At 36.9% G+C, this 16,621-nt stretch overlaps 1 protein-coding gene across 1 annotated transcript in view; it reads right to left on the bottom strand.

The window, feature by feature from the left end:
- Positions 1-16,621, bottom strand: part of LOC129105835 (CUB and sushi domain-containing protein 1-like) — a 357,039-nt gene that overhangs the window by 37,584 nt on the left and 302,834 nt on the right. The window contains exons 47-52 of the mRNA XM_054617046.1: positions 11,416-11,561; positions 10,341-10,421; positions 6,914-7,027; positions 4,908-5,024; positions 4,500-4,571; positions 3,169-3,315 (exon numbers count right to left, since the gene is read on the bottom strand). Coding sequence (XP_054473021.1) covers positions 3,169-3,315; positions 4,500-4,571; positions 4,908-5,024; positions 6,914-7,027; positions 10,341-10,421; positions 11,416-11,561 — 677 coding nt within the window. The remainder of the gene's footprint in view (positions 1-3,168; positions 3,316-4,499; positions 4,572-4,907; positions 5,025-6,913; positions 7,028-10,340; positions 10,422-11,415; positions 11,562-16,621) is intronic.

Genomic DNA, 16,621 nt, shown 5'->3' with positions numbered 1-16,621 from the left:
AAGTATTTATCTGTGTTTTCACTTCACAGGAAACCCTACCAATTACCATTCTAATACATTTTTTATGCAGATAATAGTGAGCACAAGATAAAATTGAATGTTAGCTCCTAAGGGTTTTTTTGTGTGAAAAAAAAGGTGTGTCTGGAAACAATATGGCACTAATGCTCCAATTACCAGGCATTTTCCATAAAAGACGTATCAAAAATCATCTATGTCCCCTCCTGGCATTACAGCTGGCAACAGTGTCAGTGAGTTAATCAAAATATACCCATTAAAATCCTTAAACAAGTTACCAATAAAAACAGATTACTCGAAAACTGGTAGCAAATGAAGTACTTGCATTGTGTTGCAATATTTTTGTTTTTCTGGAATAGAGTAGAAAAGCATAACTGCTTGAGCGTGAAGAAAACGCGACAATGCGCCACTTGGCTTTCCCTTCTCCGTCAGATGTGGTCATTATTCCACCTGGCTTTGGCTATTCTCCCACTGGTGGAATGATTCTGCCACTCCAGTCAGGACAACTGAATCACTGTAATTTTCATTTCCATCTAAAAAAACTTTTTTTCCAGGAGTATCTTATTTCTCCTTATAACCAATTAGTCATATAGCCTTTCTTTTGTACACTCTAGCTACTCTAAAATTAATCTGTTTTATTTGCACCACTGATCTTATATATTATCATTCCACTTCTCTCTAACATGAATATTCTATGGTGCAGAAATATCCAGGCCCAGTCTTTCAATTCCTTACAACTGAATGTTTATAATTCTGATAAAGGGACAAAAACTCTTCTCGGATATTAGAATATAATCTATCTCAGGGTGCCCATATCAGAGGATCAGTTGTTGTTTAATACTAAATTGCAGTGACAATTTTATTGGGACTGTCGGGTTGGAAATTACTTCCCTTCCAGTCTACAGGAAACATTGAATTTGAATTCCTAGATAAAGAAAAATCTCAAATTGGACACATCACACCTATATTTAACTGTCTTACAATTTTGAGGGGACTGGTGAGGTCCTTTATTATTCCCAGTGGGAAATTGAGGAAGAGAGAAGCAAAATTCCAGTCAAAAAAATGTATCCTATCTTTATAATTATACTGAATGCTTTCAGTTTTATTTTGACATAATCAATGACAGCTACCAACGAGGTTTCTTTGAGATACTGACAAACTTGTTTATTTTGGCTTTAGTTTCATCTGAAATAACTTTAGCTGACTAATACAAAACCTATAAATGTTTATGTGAGAACTATGATAGCTTTGCTATTACATTTACTGTAAAAATATGTTGAGATACATATTACTGATACTACCACAGATACCTCCTTAAAAAATAATAATTCTCACAATAGTTTACAGCCTGACCCAAGTCAGACACCACAGAAACATTGAAGCAACAAAAAAAAAGAGAACAGTAGAGACACTGGGAGAGAAAGAGAGGAGTGGAATTTAAAAGTAAATCACCATGAAGCATGTGCACAAGCGATGAGGCTATTGCTGCTTTTAGAAAGGTCAGTGGATATAAAAAAATAATATCATTAAGAACAATGCATCCAAGGTCGTTTCACAGCTGAACATGGAAAGAATGATAAGAAAAATGCAGCAGTGATTGTTACAGCCCAAGCCGTAGGCAACACAGTCATCTCATAGACATAATACATTCCCTTGACTCTAGCCTTAAACTTAATTGTTACGTTATCCCTAAAACCAAGTCTTAATTCTCAATGAGCCCTTCGATAAAAAAGTCTATGTTATGCTGTAAGCAACTAATAAACACACATTTACATACTGTACAATATGTGTATGGTGTGCTTCAACATAAAGCTCACAGATAATTAACATTGTATGGTAAGTGTATACAGTATTAAAAGTCTCAACTATACATTTCTGTTCTCTGTATTGCTGTCATTGTCAGGGCACTACAACACCCATGGGGAAGAAACAGCGCACTGCTGATAAAAAACACAGCCTAAAATATACCACATATATATAGAGCAAGGAGACCGACCTTGTGACACACTCCTCTCAAGTCCAAACGGGATCAGTCTCTCTGTGAAATTGTATTTTCTATTACTGAAATTGCTGGTCATCTTCAACAAGTTCTTCACAAGTTGAAACCCCTGATTGAAGAGCAGCTGAAAAACCTCACAACCCCAACCGAACAAAGCTTATGATCAGAGCACCACAATGTTGGCGAGAACCTGTAGATAGATGCAGATTATACACTCTGAAACACAGTCAGTCAAATTAACAAAGTGGATTTTCTAATTCCTAATTAGCCTGATGCAATAAAAAGAACGATTCCCATTAGGGGTGTCTTCTAAATGATCATGGCTCAGGTACCTACATCCTTGATGCATCAATTCATTTTCAGGATACGAAAGGTGTAGGGGTTGATTATTCATGCTATTAGAGACAAATCTCTTCAGCCAACATTAGTAGAAGATTTTTCAACACAGCATACGATTTCATTAGTGTGAAAGCAGAGATAAAGCAGATAAGACAGCTGACAGTTTTCTTGAAATGGTAGGAGACTCATCTTCTAGTTTGTGTGAAAAGGTTGTAGCTTTCATCCCCGACATGCAAGTAAAGCACATTTATATTCAATACCAAGCCTTGCCTTTATGCTTTGAAGCTATAATATGCAACAATTTCCGAAAAAACAAAGTATAGACAGGTAAAAAAATATTTCTTAATAATTACTTATGGCTCACTAGTAGAGTGTGGCAGTGTTTCTGCAGGGACCCTGCCCTCTGTTTTTTTTTCTTCTTCTTTGCTTATTAATTTGCTGTGTTCGGGACTACTCTTGAATTCAGCAAAGAGCATTTGGACCCCACATGGGGACGTAACCCCTAGCTAATAAACTGGGTATGCAGCCTGTTCTCAACACATCCGCTTTGTTATGCACCTTGGTCTACCGAGGCTCACAGACGTCACAGGCCTGACACAGACAGGCACAGATGAAGCATGATTTGTGCTGCATTCATTCAAAATCAAGAATTTTATATGCTGTGTTTACAGAAAGCAATGGACAATGTGGGTACAAATTTGACCTTTAACAGATAAGAAGATAACTGGTGTTTGACTTTGCATATAACATTCTAACAATAACATAACCAGCTGATAAACAGTGCATTGATTAAAAATGAAAGATATTGTATGTACCTGAGTATCGTATCTTAAATCCTCTCTTGTTGGTTGCATGGTCAGTGGACCATCGTAGGTAGAGCTGGTTTGTCTTAGATGTGAAGTTCAGCTGAGATGAGTGATTACCACTTAGAGCGACAAGCAAAGGGCTCTGCCCTGAGGATCCTAGAGAAAAAAGTGAATGACATTTCAGATTAGTACTCAGCACAATGTATATTTGTATGTTCTCATGTATAGGCTTATATTTCCAATTGTGTGTTTAGTGGACTATGTGTGTAGGGCAGACTTTCTTTTCTCATATGAGTGTATCAGGAAATTCACAAATTCCAATAAACCTGAGACGGTGATGAACAATATGCTGCAGTCAGAATGTGTTTTATTGTTTCTGTAACATGCAGCTCATGAAGCAGACAGCATCATTAAGTTGCAAAGTACCTCGAAATTAGATGATGTACCTGATTCTGATTGAAACATATTGTTTAGCTTCATCTCAGGTTTATCGACTACAACCAACCACCTGTGCTAGTATCTGTTGTTTGAACCAAGCAGTGGCTGGAGCCTGAAGTTAGTTCAGAAACACCTCCAGTTACAGCCGACTACTCCACAATGATGCCATTGCTGTCAGCAACATTAAAGACAGCTGTTTAGGACCAGGCAAGATAGTTACAAATAGACAGAGCTGAGCGGGATACACATTGGGTATTAGTACTATATATGCTCATCGCTGTTTGTGAATTTCAATACAAATCACATATTTCAAAAGAAAGTGAGCTCTTTTTAGTGTTTTGATTGGATGTTATGTTTGTTTTACTAAGCTGTGGGCCCTGTGAGTGGGTCTCCTAAATTGAAGAACCGATATTCTGATCCTGGCAAAAATCCTAACAAAACAGTTAGTTATCACTAGTTTTATAAAGTTATATAAAGTTCTTAATATACTATGTAAATAAAAATGAATAAATAAAGAAGAAGAAGGTTAAATTCCACACACACACACACACACACACACACACACACACACACACACACACACACACACACACACACACACACACACACACACACACACACACACACACACACACACACACACACACACACACATCTCATCTGCGCGCTTTCAAATATACTGTTACACAAGCTAGTTGGAACTCCTGCGGGGAAGATTCCCAACACCGCAAATGAGAATTAAGTGTTGTGCATCTTATTAACTGTTGTGCTACTTTTCATAAACAAACAAGAATTAAAGCTACATGTGAGTGTGTGTGTGTGTGTGGGTGGGGGGGGGACGACGACACAGTATGTGTCTTAGTGTAGGTGTAGCAAAAAGAGAGAGATAAAGCTTTTCATACCATCAAAAATCTCCAGTTCATCAAACTGTTTCTCGCTGTGGAACATCTCTACATAGATATTGATGGTGTAACCTGGAAAACAACCAAAATAATTTACAAACACGTCCAAAAACCTGCAATATGCAATATAAAGTATACTTCACTCTCGAATGAAGGGTGTCATGCACAAACCTTTATACATATTTATGTTCAAAGTGCAGATGTCCATACATATATGCACACACATATCCTTGAAAGTATTACTTGACACATTCTGTATTTTACATTATCAGCACTTCCATAAATTGTACATAAAAAACAGTCAACTGTACAACACCCAAACAGATACGCAAAAAAAGAAATACATCCCGACACATACAAAAGCAGTCTAGACACAAACTGGTTGCATCCGATCTTCACACACTGTACCTTGAACCATATGTAGAAGCCAGGAGCATGTCTGGCTGTTGGGATAATTACTAGGGAACCCGGGGCTCAGTATCACTCCTGATGACAAAGAGCGCTCCTCATTGGCTGGGCACTGGGCTGGAAAGGCAACAGACAAAAGCCAGTCAGACTGATCAAAACAGTGAAAACTTCTCAGAGTTTTCTTTTGTACATTTCTAGCTTCTAGCAACTCTTTCCCAATTTGAGTCCTTTCCATCCATCTCTCCATGCTTGTTTACCTGCCCGCTTCTTTTATCTGTATCCTTTCTCCAAAACACATGCAAAAAGAGCGCACCTTTGAAAAAGTATGATTCATACAAGTTTTTTGCATGCCTTAGGGGTCATGTTGGGGCTAAAACAGAATGGGTAGAATCTCAAAGCCACATGCCCATCTTCTCTGCCCATTCATTAGCGGGCCTGAGCACAAGCACAGGACACTGGAAGCCTCTCCAAATCTTTCTGCTTTTGTGTGGGGAAGCACTTTGGTTGCATGTTCTCTAAGAAGAGTGCTGGTTTCCTTTGCTCCTGATTTATAATGGAAAGGACACTCTGTTCATCCCACATGATGGTAAAGGCTGAGCATCTCTTCACCACAGAAAATAATTTCCTCAAAATAGAAATTCAAATCAAAATTCAGTTGTCTCAGGAATGCCAGGAGCTGCAACCACCACTTCCGAGTGTGAATGTATTAATGCTGCTAACTGAGAATATAAAGTGCTTCTTTCCTGAGGTCTCCTTCCGTCTTAAAATGAAACATCAAATGCATGCCAAAATCAACTGCTGTACTAGTAAGGAAACATATTCTACAACTTTTGAATTATAGGGTTATGAAGAGCGGACAGAGTTTTTCGTCTTCATTCAACATTTTCAACATGCAACGCTAGGACTGTCAGTGCCAATGGGATTGCAATTCTGCTGATTTCGAGAACTCTTTGAAAACTTTGATTCACCTTGGCACAACAATTTAATATTTTTTAAAGTGTTTTGATGTATTGACTCTTCTGCCTCATGGGAATTTCTGGCAGCAGACATTTTGACATGTCATAGAAGCAAAAGAACTCATGTAATTTAATAGCATTAAAAACAACTGCAGTCCATTTAGGAGAGCTAGTTCCAGGGTCCTGGTATTGTGCATACTGGCTTGGCTTACTGGGACAAAACCCAATTTGTTCCACCTGTGCTTTTCCTTCTCTGACATGTCTCAATGCATGTATCTTCTATAATAGATTTCATCTTGACTTGGAAATATTTGGTAACCTGTGGGTAGCAGCAGCGGAAGAAGTAGGATTAATTTTTGTATTAACATCATCATAAAACACAAGAACCTTACTCTTTAATTTATGTGAACATTAGCATGGGTGGGAGATGTGATCTGTTAATAATTATATATATATATATATATATATATATATACTGTAAAATATATTTTTCAGGACTATGGATTAAAGTGGATCTCCATCAATTTCATACTTCAATATCAGCTTACTATTTATGTGGAGTATCTTCCAGCCTGTGTAAACATCTGTATGATAAATATCCTGTGGCTTTGGAGAAAACTTTTGTTTTTGATCTAACAAAATTAGGGGCCTGGAAAAATGTGGGTCTTTACCTGGTTGGGAGGGTTGAACATAAAGACGGCTCAAGTTACACTACGGAAATGAATGATCCGGATGTTTTGGAGTTTAATTAAATGTCATGATATCTCACCCTGTATTGATTAAGACTGTTAATCTCCGGGGTGCTATTTTATAATAAAAACGTGTTTTGACAGTTTTTAACATAATAAGAGCTAATATAGCATTATCAAGTTAATATTTCTTCTACAGTGTTGAAATATACATACATTTCTGTTCTACAGACACATGATGAGGAAAATGTTTAAACAAGTTAAGATTCAATCCATTTTGATTCAGCATCACAATATAATTTTCATATAGATATGCACATAAGGTATACAGTATATCATTGTGGTTTAGGAGTAGCCTTACCTTGACATGTGGGGGGTGGGGCTTCAAAAAGCAAATGGGAATTTAGTTTACACATCAGCTCCGCCTTTCCGACCAATGTGTATCCAGGCAAACAGCGGTACTTCACAATATCACCTGACACGGGAAAATAATAAAAACCCTATTAGACCATCACAGATTATACATGTAACAAGTGTTTCTGTTAAAACCCTGGAGCAAATCAAATTAAAAGGTTGATTCTGCTTTTTTATTAAAGGCAAAATGTGCCTATTATCAACCTTATCTTAACTATTTGAGATAGATATATAGTGTTTAAAACACTTGCTGATATTAATGATGTTCTCTGTGTCTCTGGTGCACAGCTGCAAAATCTTCGGTATACCAGTGCTCTGACAGTGACGTACTTGGTATAAATAACAACAGAGTGCTAATTCAGCTTTTGGTAAAAATGTCCTTGTTCTCTTTGCTGGTGCCACGTTTCCAACAGTGAAAATAGAAATCCAAAATATGAGTGCAGAGGATGTTAGATTTAACAATGCAAATAAGCATGTTTAATTGGTGTAAGAGAGAAATTGAATTCAGAAGGTGTAGGGTTGTATTTTTTCTGTTAAGGTCCGAGAAGATTTTGTGAGTTTATCTTGTTTATTTATAAGACGTAGCAAACTTCTCGCCCGCGTGCAAGGCATCCTGGTACATATTGGCCCAGTCAGCAGGGTTCTGCAGCAGGAGAAATCAGCTTTCTCGGTCAATAAAGTACGCACTGGGGAGTTTATTTCAACAATTACCATCACCACTGATGGTTCTTTTTAATACTCACACATCCAGTATATTTTGCACTAAAAAGACGAAAGGAGAATATCCTCAAATGGTCCCTGCTGAGTGCTGCACATTGTTCTCATCAATTACATTTGATTAGTGCAAAGACTGGATCTTATTACAGCTAGTACAGACAGGAGTAACAATTACAGAAACCAATAACTCTCTAAATGTTATATAAGGTTTGATGCCTTTTAAGATGTTTACTTTGTAAGTAGATAGATCCGAAATAGTTAACATGTTGTTAATCCATTTTAGGAGGCAACATTTGACAGGCTTAACATATTATATATTATAGGGGTGAAGGTCTACCGCCTTTGCTTGTGTCAAGACCTTTGAATCCGTCCACTCCAACAGTGTCAGGCAACTACCACATGTCAGGTTGTTGTAATGCTTGTTTCAAACGGTGTCCGGGAGGCTTACGGTGTTTGAGCTCACAGTGTGGGGCATGGACTTTAAATCGTTGAACAGAACAAACAACAACATTCAGCCATTTCTTGAACTTATTCACAGATTGTATTATTGGCTATCAGACTGACGGACAACAAAGCTGTCTCAGAGGTACTCCATTCTGCCAGGATTTGTGAAACTAAAAGTCACAGTACATTCACTCCAATTTTCTGAGGGCTTGGGAAATTTCTTTGTATGATTATCAAGAACTAGCTCCCTTTGGTCTTTACGCTGTCACAGAGAATGGCTTCACTCTTGCTGTGAACAGGTGCAACCCGGTGCCACTGTGGTGTAATGCAGTGGCAATTATTTGACGTCATCTTTATAAATTGCCACTCTGGTGTAGTACTATAACTCTTTAGATCAATGTTGTATATGTCTTTTTCCTACTAGGAACATTATATGAAATTACCCTGGGATTTGAACAATGCACTTTAAAGTTTTGAACAATGCACTACCGTAAGTAGATAGATCCGAAATAGTTAACATGTTGTTAATCCATTTTAGGAGGCAACATTTGACAGGCTTAACATATTATATATTATAGGGGTGAAGGTCTACCGCCTTTGCTTGTGTCAAGACCTTTGAATCTGTCCACTCCAACAGTGTCAGGCAACTACCACATGTCAGGTTGTTGTAATGCTTGTTTCAAACGGTGTCCGGGAGGCTTACGGTGTTTGAGCTCACAGTGTGGGGCATGGACTTTAAATCGTTGAACAGAACAAACAACAACATTCAGCCATTTCTTGAACTTATTCACAGATTGTATTATTGGCTATCAGACTGACGGACAACAAAGCTGTCTCAGAGGTACTCCATTCTGCCAGGATTTGTGAAACTAAAAGTCACAGTACATTCACTCCAATTTTCTGAGGGCTTGGGAAATTTCTTTGTATGATTATCAAGAACTAGCTCCCTTTGGTCTTTACGCTGTCACAGAGAATGGCTTCACTCTTGCTGTGAACAGGTGCAACCCGGTGCCACTGTGGTGTAATGCAGTGGCAATTATTTGACGTCATCTTTATAAATTGCCACTCTGGTGTAGTACTATAACTCTTTAGATCAATGTTGTATATGTCTTTTTCCTACTAGGAACATTATATGAAATTACCCTGGGATTTGAACAATGCACTTTAAATGTGTCTTCAAAAGGACAAAAACAATAAAAATCCTAAAAATCAACAAATCTTTCCCAAAAAATCAACCAACTTTTCCGAATTTATAAAAAGTTGACATTTCAAAATGTGAGTTTTCTGCAGAGAAATGGTTGTACAGTTTACTAGGCTCTGCAAACCATTGGCAAGGTGAATTGATCTTGCTGAGGTTTTATGAAATGTCTGCTTTTTATTAAATAACTGTACAGCTCCTGCTGATCTAAAAGGTCACCAAACGTAGAGTAAGATGTGTTGAGGAAAATCACATAATACAGAGCTGAGGGAAAATTGAGACCTTGACAAGCGATTATTTATCCAAAAATAGATGTTTTTCAAAAGCTTGGGAGACCATATTTTGTGTAACATTTCAACACAGTACAAAAACAGAAAAAAAAGCACTGGCCAAGCTTAACTCAATGATTTTCGAAGAATAAATATACATACATACATACATACATACATACATACATACATACATACATACATACATACATACATACATACATACATACATAAAGGATAACATGAATGTTCGACACATACAGTGGTAGTCAAAATTGATTTTTTATTTGGCTCAGCTTCACTTATAAAGCAGAATATAATTAGCAATGACAGACTAACGTTGGCCTGCTATGGTTAGATTATGCATGTCCTGTACACAGTAATGTTGCCCATTAGTAGAGTATTTTAGAGTAATGTACACTCAGCAGAATAATGTACTCCTAAAAGCCTGATTTCAGTCCTGTCAGGTAAGAATCATTTTAATCTTAAAGATGTACCAAATTTGACAAGGTTGAGATTACGTTTTCATTTTGAAGAATGTACAAAATAATTTGTTTGAAAAAAAATGCTGTTCAGTAAAACGGTCTTATATGTTATTCTATTATGGTTATTGGTTATTATTTCTGTGTTTTTTTCCTGCAGTAAATCAATTAAACAGCAGCACTTTTATTGACCTATAGGACGATCTTGTAAAACAATGTTTTACTGTATCAAAGTGTCATATCATTAGTAATCCAGATAATTACCTATCTGGAAGTCTTCATCTTCATAGATCACTTCGGCATTCTCCACAACAGGGGGAGCAGGGCATTTCTTCAGACGATAGGCTGGAGAGAGGTGAACAACATTTTGATAAGGTACTTTAAATGACAATGGAAAAAAACATGTTTAAACAATTAAGTCCAAATTCCTGTTATTTGGGAAAAGAGTGTTGGGGGGGGGAGCGCTAGTGTGATTATTATGAGGGAAAATGTATGCCTTTTATAAAAAAGCACCAGTAACGTCGGGGCTTATCAATACAACAATCTTTAATTATTTAGCACCGGGGAATGTTTGATACTGGGTTTGGGAACGCATCTTCAGAACAACTTTAGCAGTGAATTAATACTCCAAGAAATGTTTTCAGTCAGTTAATTATTCAAGTGAAGCTGCATTTTTTTCTATTTCTATACCTGCATATTAAGAGAGAAATCTGGTTTCCTACTGTGGCAAAGTGAAAAAATGTGAAAGAGGTGTTAGAGGTTAGATAAAAACAATGCACACCCTGGGCAACAAGGTGTAGAATTTCACCCTTTCTCACTGGGATTGTATCATGGCAACAAAAGCTACAGGGATTCCTCAGAAAGTGGAAGAAAAGACACATTACCGGAAAAGCATAAGATGGAACAGAGATATGACCTTGTTTATTCTAACAAATAGTGAATAGTAGCGGAGTAATAGAGAACAAAATGGAAAAGAGTGCAGGAACTAAACTGGCCATGATCTAGCATCCCACTCTCGCTCTTTCTTCTGGCATTGTCTATTCACTAGTTATGGAACTGGTAATTGAACTGTAAAGCACTATCCACACTCATACTGAGACTACATTAAGATGTCATTTTGATTGAGAAAATTGGTTTGGTATTCGCAAATGCAGATGGCATTCAGAAATATTTAAAAATCTACGTTGTAGACGGTAGCAAAAAAAACTTGTTTCTTGGAATATCACTCCCTCTACTGAAGTGTTCTTATGTGAATCTACTGTTCTGCATATGCTGTAAACGTACATATGAGCAAACTTATACTACAGGTAAGAGTGTATGTGAGAGTGTGTATCTTCACCATGAAAGTTGAGAATGAAGAACCCTCCGGTTGAAAAGTCAGAGTGGAAGCTGATCAGGACCTGCGGGCTGGTACTGTAGGCCGACTCTAGTGCCGTGTTGCCACTGAAGACTCCCAGCTGAGGACTAGACGTATTTGGGCCATCCCTAAATACAAGAGAGAACAAAGACAACTGACAATGCTTAAACTGGAAGCAGGATACATTTGAACAACTGAAGCAGAGGGATGGAGAGAGAGAAACCAAGACTCATATATCATTTGGCAAGAAGATAACTATGCATATTATGAAGGGTTGAACCGATTTACTTTTACTCCTCAAATCATGATTTTTTTTTTTACATGGTAAGCAAAGACCTTACACTGACAAGATTTAAGATTCCAAGAATGAATTTGTCTTATACTCATATTTTGAATATGCACAGTGAAAATATGGGGATGACATACTTTAGAGGATGTTTAAAAATGTTAATCTACTATATATATGAATAGAATATGTATAAAAAGTAAGGAATGGCAAAAAATATATAAAGGATAGTATCTAAAAGATTAAAACAATATTAAAATAAGAAGGGAGGACCTCAAATAGTCGACTTTTTGATGATTTGATCTCAAGAGCAGATTCGACTGCCAATCTTACAGTCATATCATCGCAGTGAGGGGAAAGAGAGGTAACAAAATAAAGAATAAGTGAACAATAAAAAAAAAGACATTCCATAATCAGTAGGCTATGGGCTAGACTTGAACAATCAGACTTGGCTATGTCATTTAATAATAAGAAATATGAAAAATCTTTTTTTTCTTTTTTATGACATTCTATCCAAAAAGGGACTTTGGGTCTGCCTGGCAAAATTATGAAAAGTTACGTGATTTTTTTTTGTATATGTGTGTAGCCCATATAGAGAAAAAGGGAATAGTGAATGGCAGAAGTTAATTGTTTTTTTAACTGTCTGAAAGTCAACTTTAATTTATAAATATTATAAAAGCAGAATAGCAATGACTATGAATATGACCAACTTTGCCATCTCCCAAAAGCAGCATAAACAAGACAGTGTGGCAGACAGCAATGCATGCCACTAAACTCCCTCACTTGGAATTTAGTTTCTTATAGGTAACCTGAGGGTAACTTAGGAATCCACCTGCACTGCTTCTACCCAGGTTCAACCTCCATTAGTTTTGTTTGCAACAGTTTATATTTTCTCATCTATTCTGTGTAGAAAAATATAGATTGTTTTCATTGATCTGCCTGCAAAAATTCAACCCCACCCCATCCCAAAAAATACTTTATTACAAATCGACAATTATCAAAAAAATTGCCTCCGTAGATTCCTTAGATTGGATATCCATAATGGTGATAAAAACTTTCAATGGCTACATTGATTTGATTATGACCAAAATCACGCTGAATAAACAAACAACTGACTAGTGTCAGACACCAACAATGTGCTGGTGCATGTGTCTGCCACAGCTCTAAAAGGCAGGTGAGGGGTTAGGATCAGTATGAACTTCGTATGAAATACTAGTCGTGGATTTGCTTTCGCTGACTACATCTAATTAAAGCGAGGAAGAGAAACCAAAAGCAGCCTTCATTAATAAAACATATCTGGTATGTCTACATGCTTGTATGTGTACATATTGTAAAGTCCTCTGAGGCAAATTTGTGATTTGTAATTTTGGGCTGTAGAAAAGGATATGGAATTGAATTGAATTAAATGGTTTATTCAAAGGGCAGCAAAATATTTTCTTTTTTTTCTTTGCATTGCCTTATATTACCCATTTCAACAAGGTCATTGAACAAAGCCCATGGATTAAAGGCTCAACTTAACTCATTAAATATTGAATGTTGCTGAAAGGTTACATTTTATAAAGTTCCTAAATGCTCAGTTTTAGGTTTTTAATGAACATGCCATTGGATTAAACAAGGTTTTTAAAAATGTAATTCATGAAGAGTGCCTGGGATCTCTTGGCTCCTCAATAATTCAAGGCCTTCTGAAGGTGTTGGAGCTCATTTGGAGTATCAAAATATGCTATTTGGGTCATATAAATTAAAACTGCGATAGAATTTTGTGGCTCTATCTTTAAATACTGAAAAATACACAAGCCCAATTTATCCAAACATATATATATATATATATATATATATATATATATATAATTACACACATGCACACACACTTGTTTATCAAAATATTAGGATGTATCTTAAATGAAAGGCTACATTATAGCTGAGTGCTGTCATTTTCTGAGATTGTATAACTATCCAGTATTTTCTCTCTGAGTGAAATAAACCATGATCATCTTTCATGATTTCTACATTTTCTACATTGATCAGACATGTGATTTGAGTGAATATACGACAGCATAAACTGTTGTGTTGCTCTGGTGCTACTGTTAGAAATGGTGCAGTGATATTAGGCAACAAGCCAAAATTCAACTGGTGGCAGACCACAGAGACAGTTTGGCTTCAATCCCTGACATCTGGGTGTAGCAGACGTGACATAAACCCCAGGGGTATACAGGCCACAAACCAGAAGACACACATCACTGACATGTGGAATATACAGGACATTGTGATGCACAAGACGAAAGACATTCATCACAAGTTTGATTAATGAGAAACCAGAACAAAAAGGGTGGTGGAGATGGAAATCCACATAACCACTGAGAGAATGATTATATGAAGAATGTATCACAGAAATTAAAGGTCTCTCAGATTTCCCTAACTTACTTTTTGAATGTAAGGGGATTTAAAGTCAGCTGCTACTGATGACTTTATTGCACAAATTGAAAGCTCAGCCTGAACTAAAGCAATGCTCTAAAAACAAATTACTCTGTATTTTAACTTGCGTTCATTGCTCAACATTAGTAGTACACATAAAACACTTTTTGATCCGTAAAGTGACTATGTGTAAAAACATTACCTCTTTGTTCAATAGTAGGCTTGCTTTGGTACGCTTATTAAAATCCAGTATGACACATTTCAAACTCTTAAAGTTGACCATTAAAAGTTATATATTTAATATAAATTATGCTTCAAATATTTTTCTTATTAAAAAAAACAGCTCACACATACCATACTGTGTGTCCTCTCATTCTTTTTCTACATGAATACAGAAACCAAAGGGTCAAATTTACAAATCACAATAAAAGCAATGGCCAGGATCTTAGGCTCTTATGAGTACAATTAGATGATGTCAGATAGCTTGTTTTAAAGTTTGCTGTTTGCAGTTGGCTGATGCACAATATAAGGTATGCCATCATTGAAAGGTTCCAGAAGGCCCCAGGCTATTATCTTAATAGGATTAAGGCCATGAATTCACTGTAAACCCATTGTGCCTCTTTCACTGCTCTATCTTTCCACAAGAAAAGTAAATTTGCTTCTTTCTGGGAAAGTCAAAACAATCCAAAGACCAACCAAAAAACATTGCCTCACACCACAAGGATTTTAAGATAGAATACAAAATCCGTTGATGCATTGATGAGCAGTGAATGAGTGAGTGAGTGCATCTCTGTCAAACAGAAAAGTGTCCAGGATCACTGATGCAACAACCTTTGGTCTGACTGACAACAATTGGTAATTATGGATGTTCCCCCTGTGCTGACAGCACTATACAGTACAGCTGTCTTAGAGTAAAACAAAATAAATGTTTGGAGAACTTTGCAGAGATGTATGCCAGTAAATCCTATAGTATAGAAAAGTCTAATTATTATAAGACACATTAGATTAATCTAATAATCAAAATTGAAAGACTGTTTCTTAAATGATTATTCAGGACCCAGTGGGATGATATTGCAGTTGCAGTAGACCTTTGGATCACCATCTCTAAATCTGTCTAAACCCCTGGAAGGTAGATGCTATCCCACTGGCTCTGAGCAAAGCACTCCTCTCTTTAGTGATGGCCCCCAGTCACTTCCAAATATATTCATGTGTTGCAGAAAGATATAGTTAGATGGAGCTGTGCAACTGTCCATCATTTGTGCACTAATCGGACATTACAGATGTCTTTTGGTACTCTATAATCTAGGAATGTGATTTAAGAATTTTGTTCCCCGTAAAATGAGCCAAAAACACTTGAATCACCAAAATCAATTTGTAACTGCAAAATAACTCCATGCCGCGCCTCTCCATAGCTATATCCATGGCTCTGGTAGCTGGTGAAATTGAAAGCGAGTAGTCACAGTGTGACTGTATTACTTTCCCACAGCCTGCATTTCAACTACTCACCCCTCATAGCTTGACTTTTGAGTCTGATAATATAAGACTGAAGCCAAACCAACACCAAACAAGGATAGTGCCCAAGTCCTACTTGATTTTAATTGTATTCATTATTTATTCACTGTTCTATATTACTTGTATCATACAGAAACTATAATGTGACAAATTTCTCTTGAACTGACCCAAACTTGTCAGATCCAGCCGAGTCCCGTTGGATTTGTGAACCCAGCTCCACCACTGCTTTCATTACATTTCCCACTCTCCACTGAATCTCATCATTACTGCCAGAGTTCCTGAGCCCTCTCCGGGTCTGCGTATGGCCATGGTACTGAGCTAGATCGAATTGGTCAGTGGTCCCATTGTAAATGCATTACTCTCACACACCCTATTACAATCTTACCTCCACACTGAATCCCATTATTAGTGCGGGAGAGTCAGTGTATGCATAGCACAGAGTATGAGTGTATGTATTAGGAGTGTATGGAGCTGTGATTCCTGTGTATCAACCATGCCATATACAGATCCATTTGGACTGTTGTTTATGTCCCTGTATGATAAAGTCATAAAAACTTGACACATATTGATATATGCCTTTTTATGGGCAAGATTGTATTTGTATAACGTAAAAGATGAATAGATAAAAATGCAATAAATACTAGGAATAAGGTTACCATCAACAAAATATATCCCAATAAGTCAGTGTGACAAAAAAGTGTGTGTATTTGTGTGTGAGAGAGAAAGAAAGAGATGAATAAAAAATAGAAGTAAAAGTTGATAAAAAAAAACTTCTTATTAGTGTGCAGAGAGGAGACAGGATATAAGTAAATTCAAGACTTACCTGTCAGTGATGTAATCAGTCCCAGGATAAAGGGCCACATTGAAAGAAGCTTATGCATTTGTGTGCTTGTGTGTGTGTGTGTGTGTGTGTGTGTGTGTGTGTGTGTGTGTGTGTGTGTGTGTGTGTGTGTGTGTGTGTGTGTGTGTGTGTGTGTG

The sequence above is a fragment of the Anoplopoma fimbria genome, chromosome 2 (genome assembly GCF_027596085.1).
Source record: "Anoplopoma fimbria isolate UVic2021 breed Golden Eagle Sablefish chromosome 2, Afim_UVic_2022, whole genome shotgun sequence".
NCBI lineage: Eukaryota > Metazoa > Chordata > Actinopteri > Perciformes > Anoplopomatidae > Anoplopoma > Anoplopoma fimbria.
This window is presented reverse-complemented; position numbering and strand designations above follow the sequence as displayed.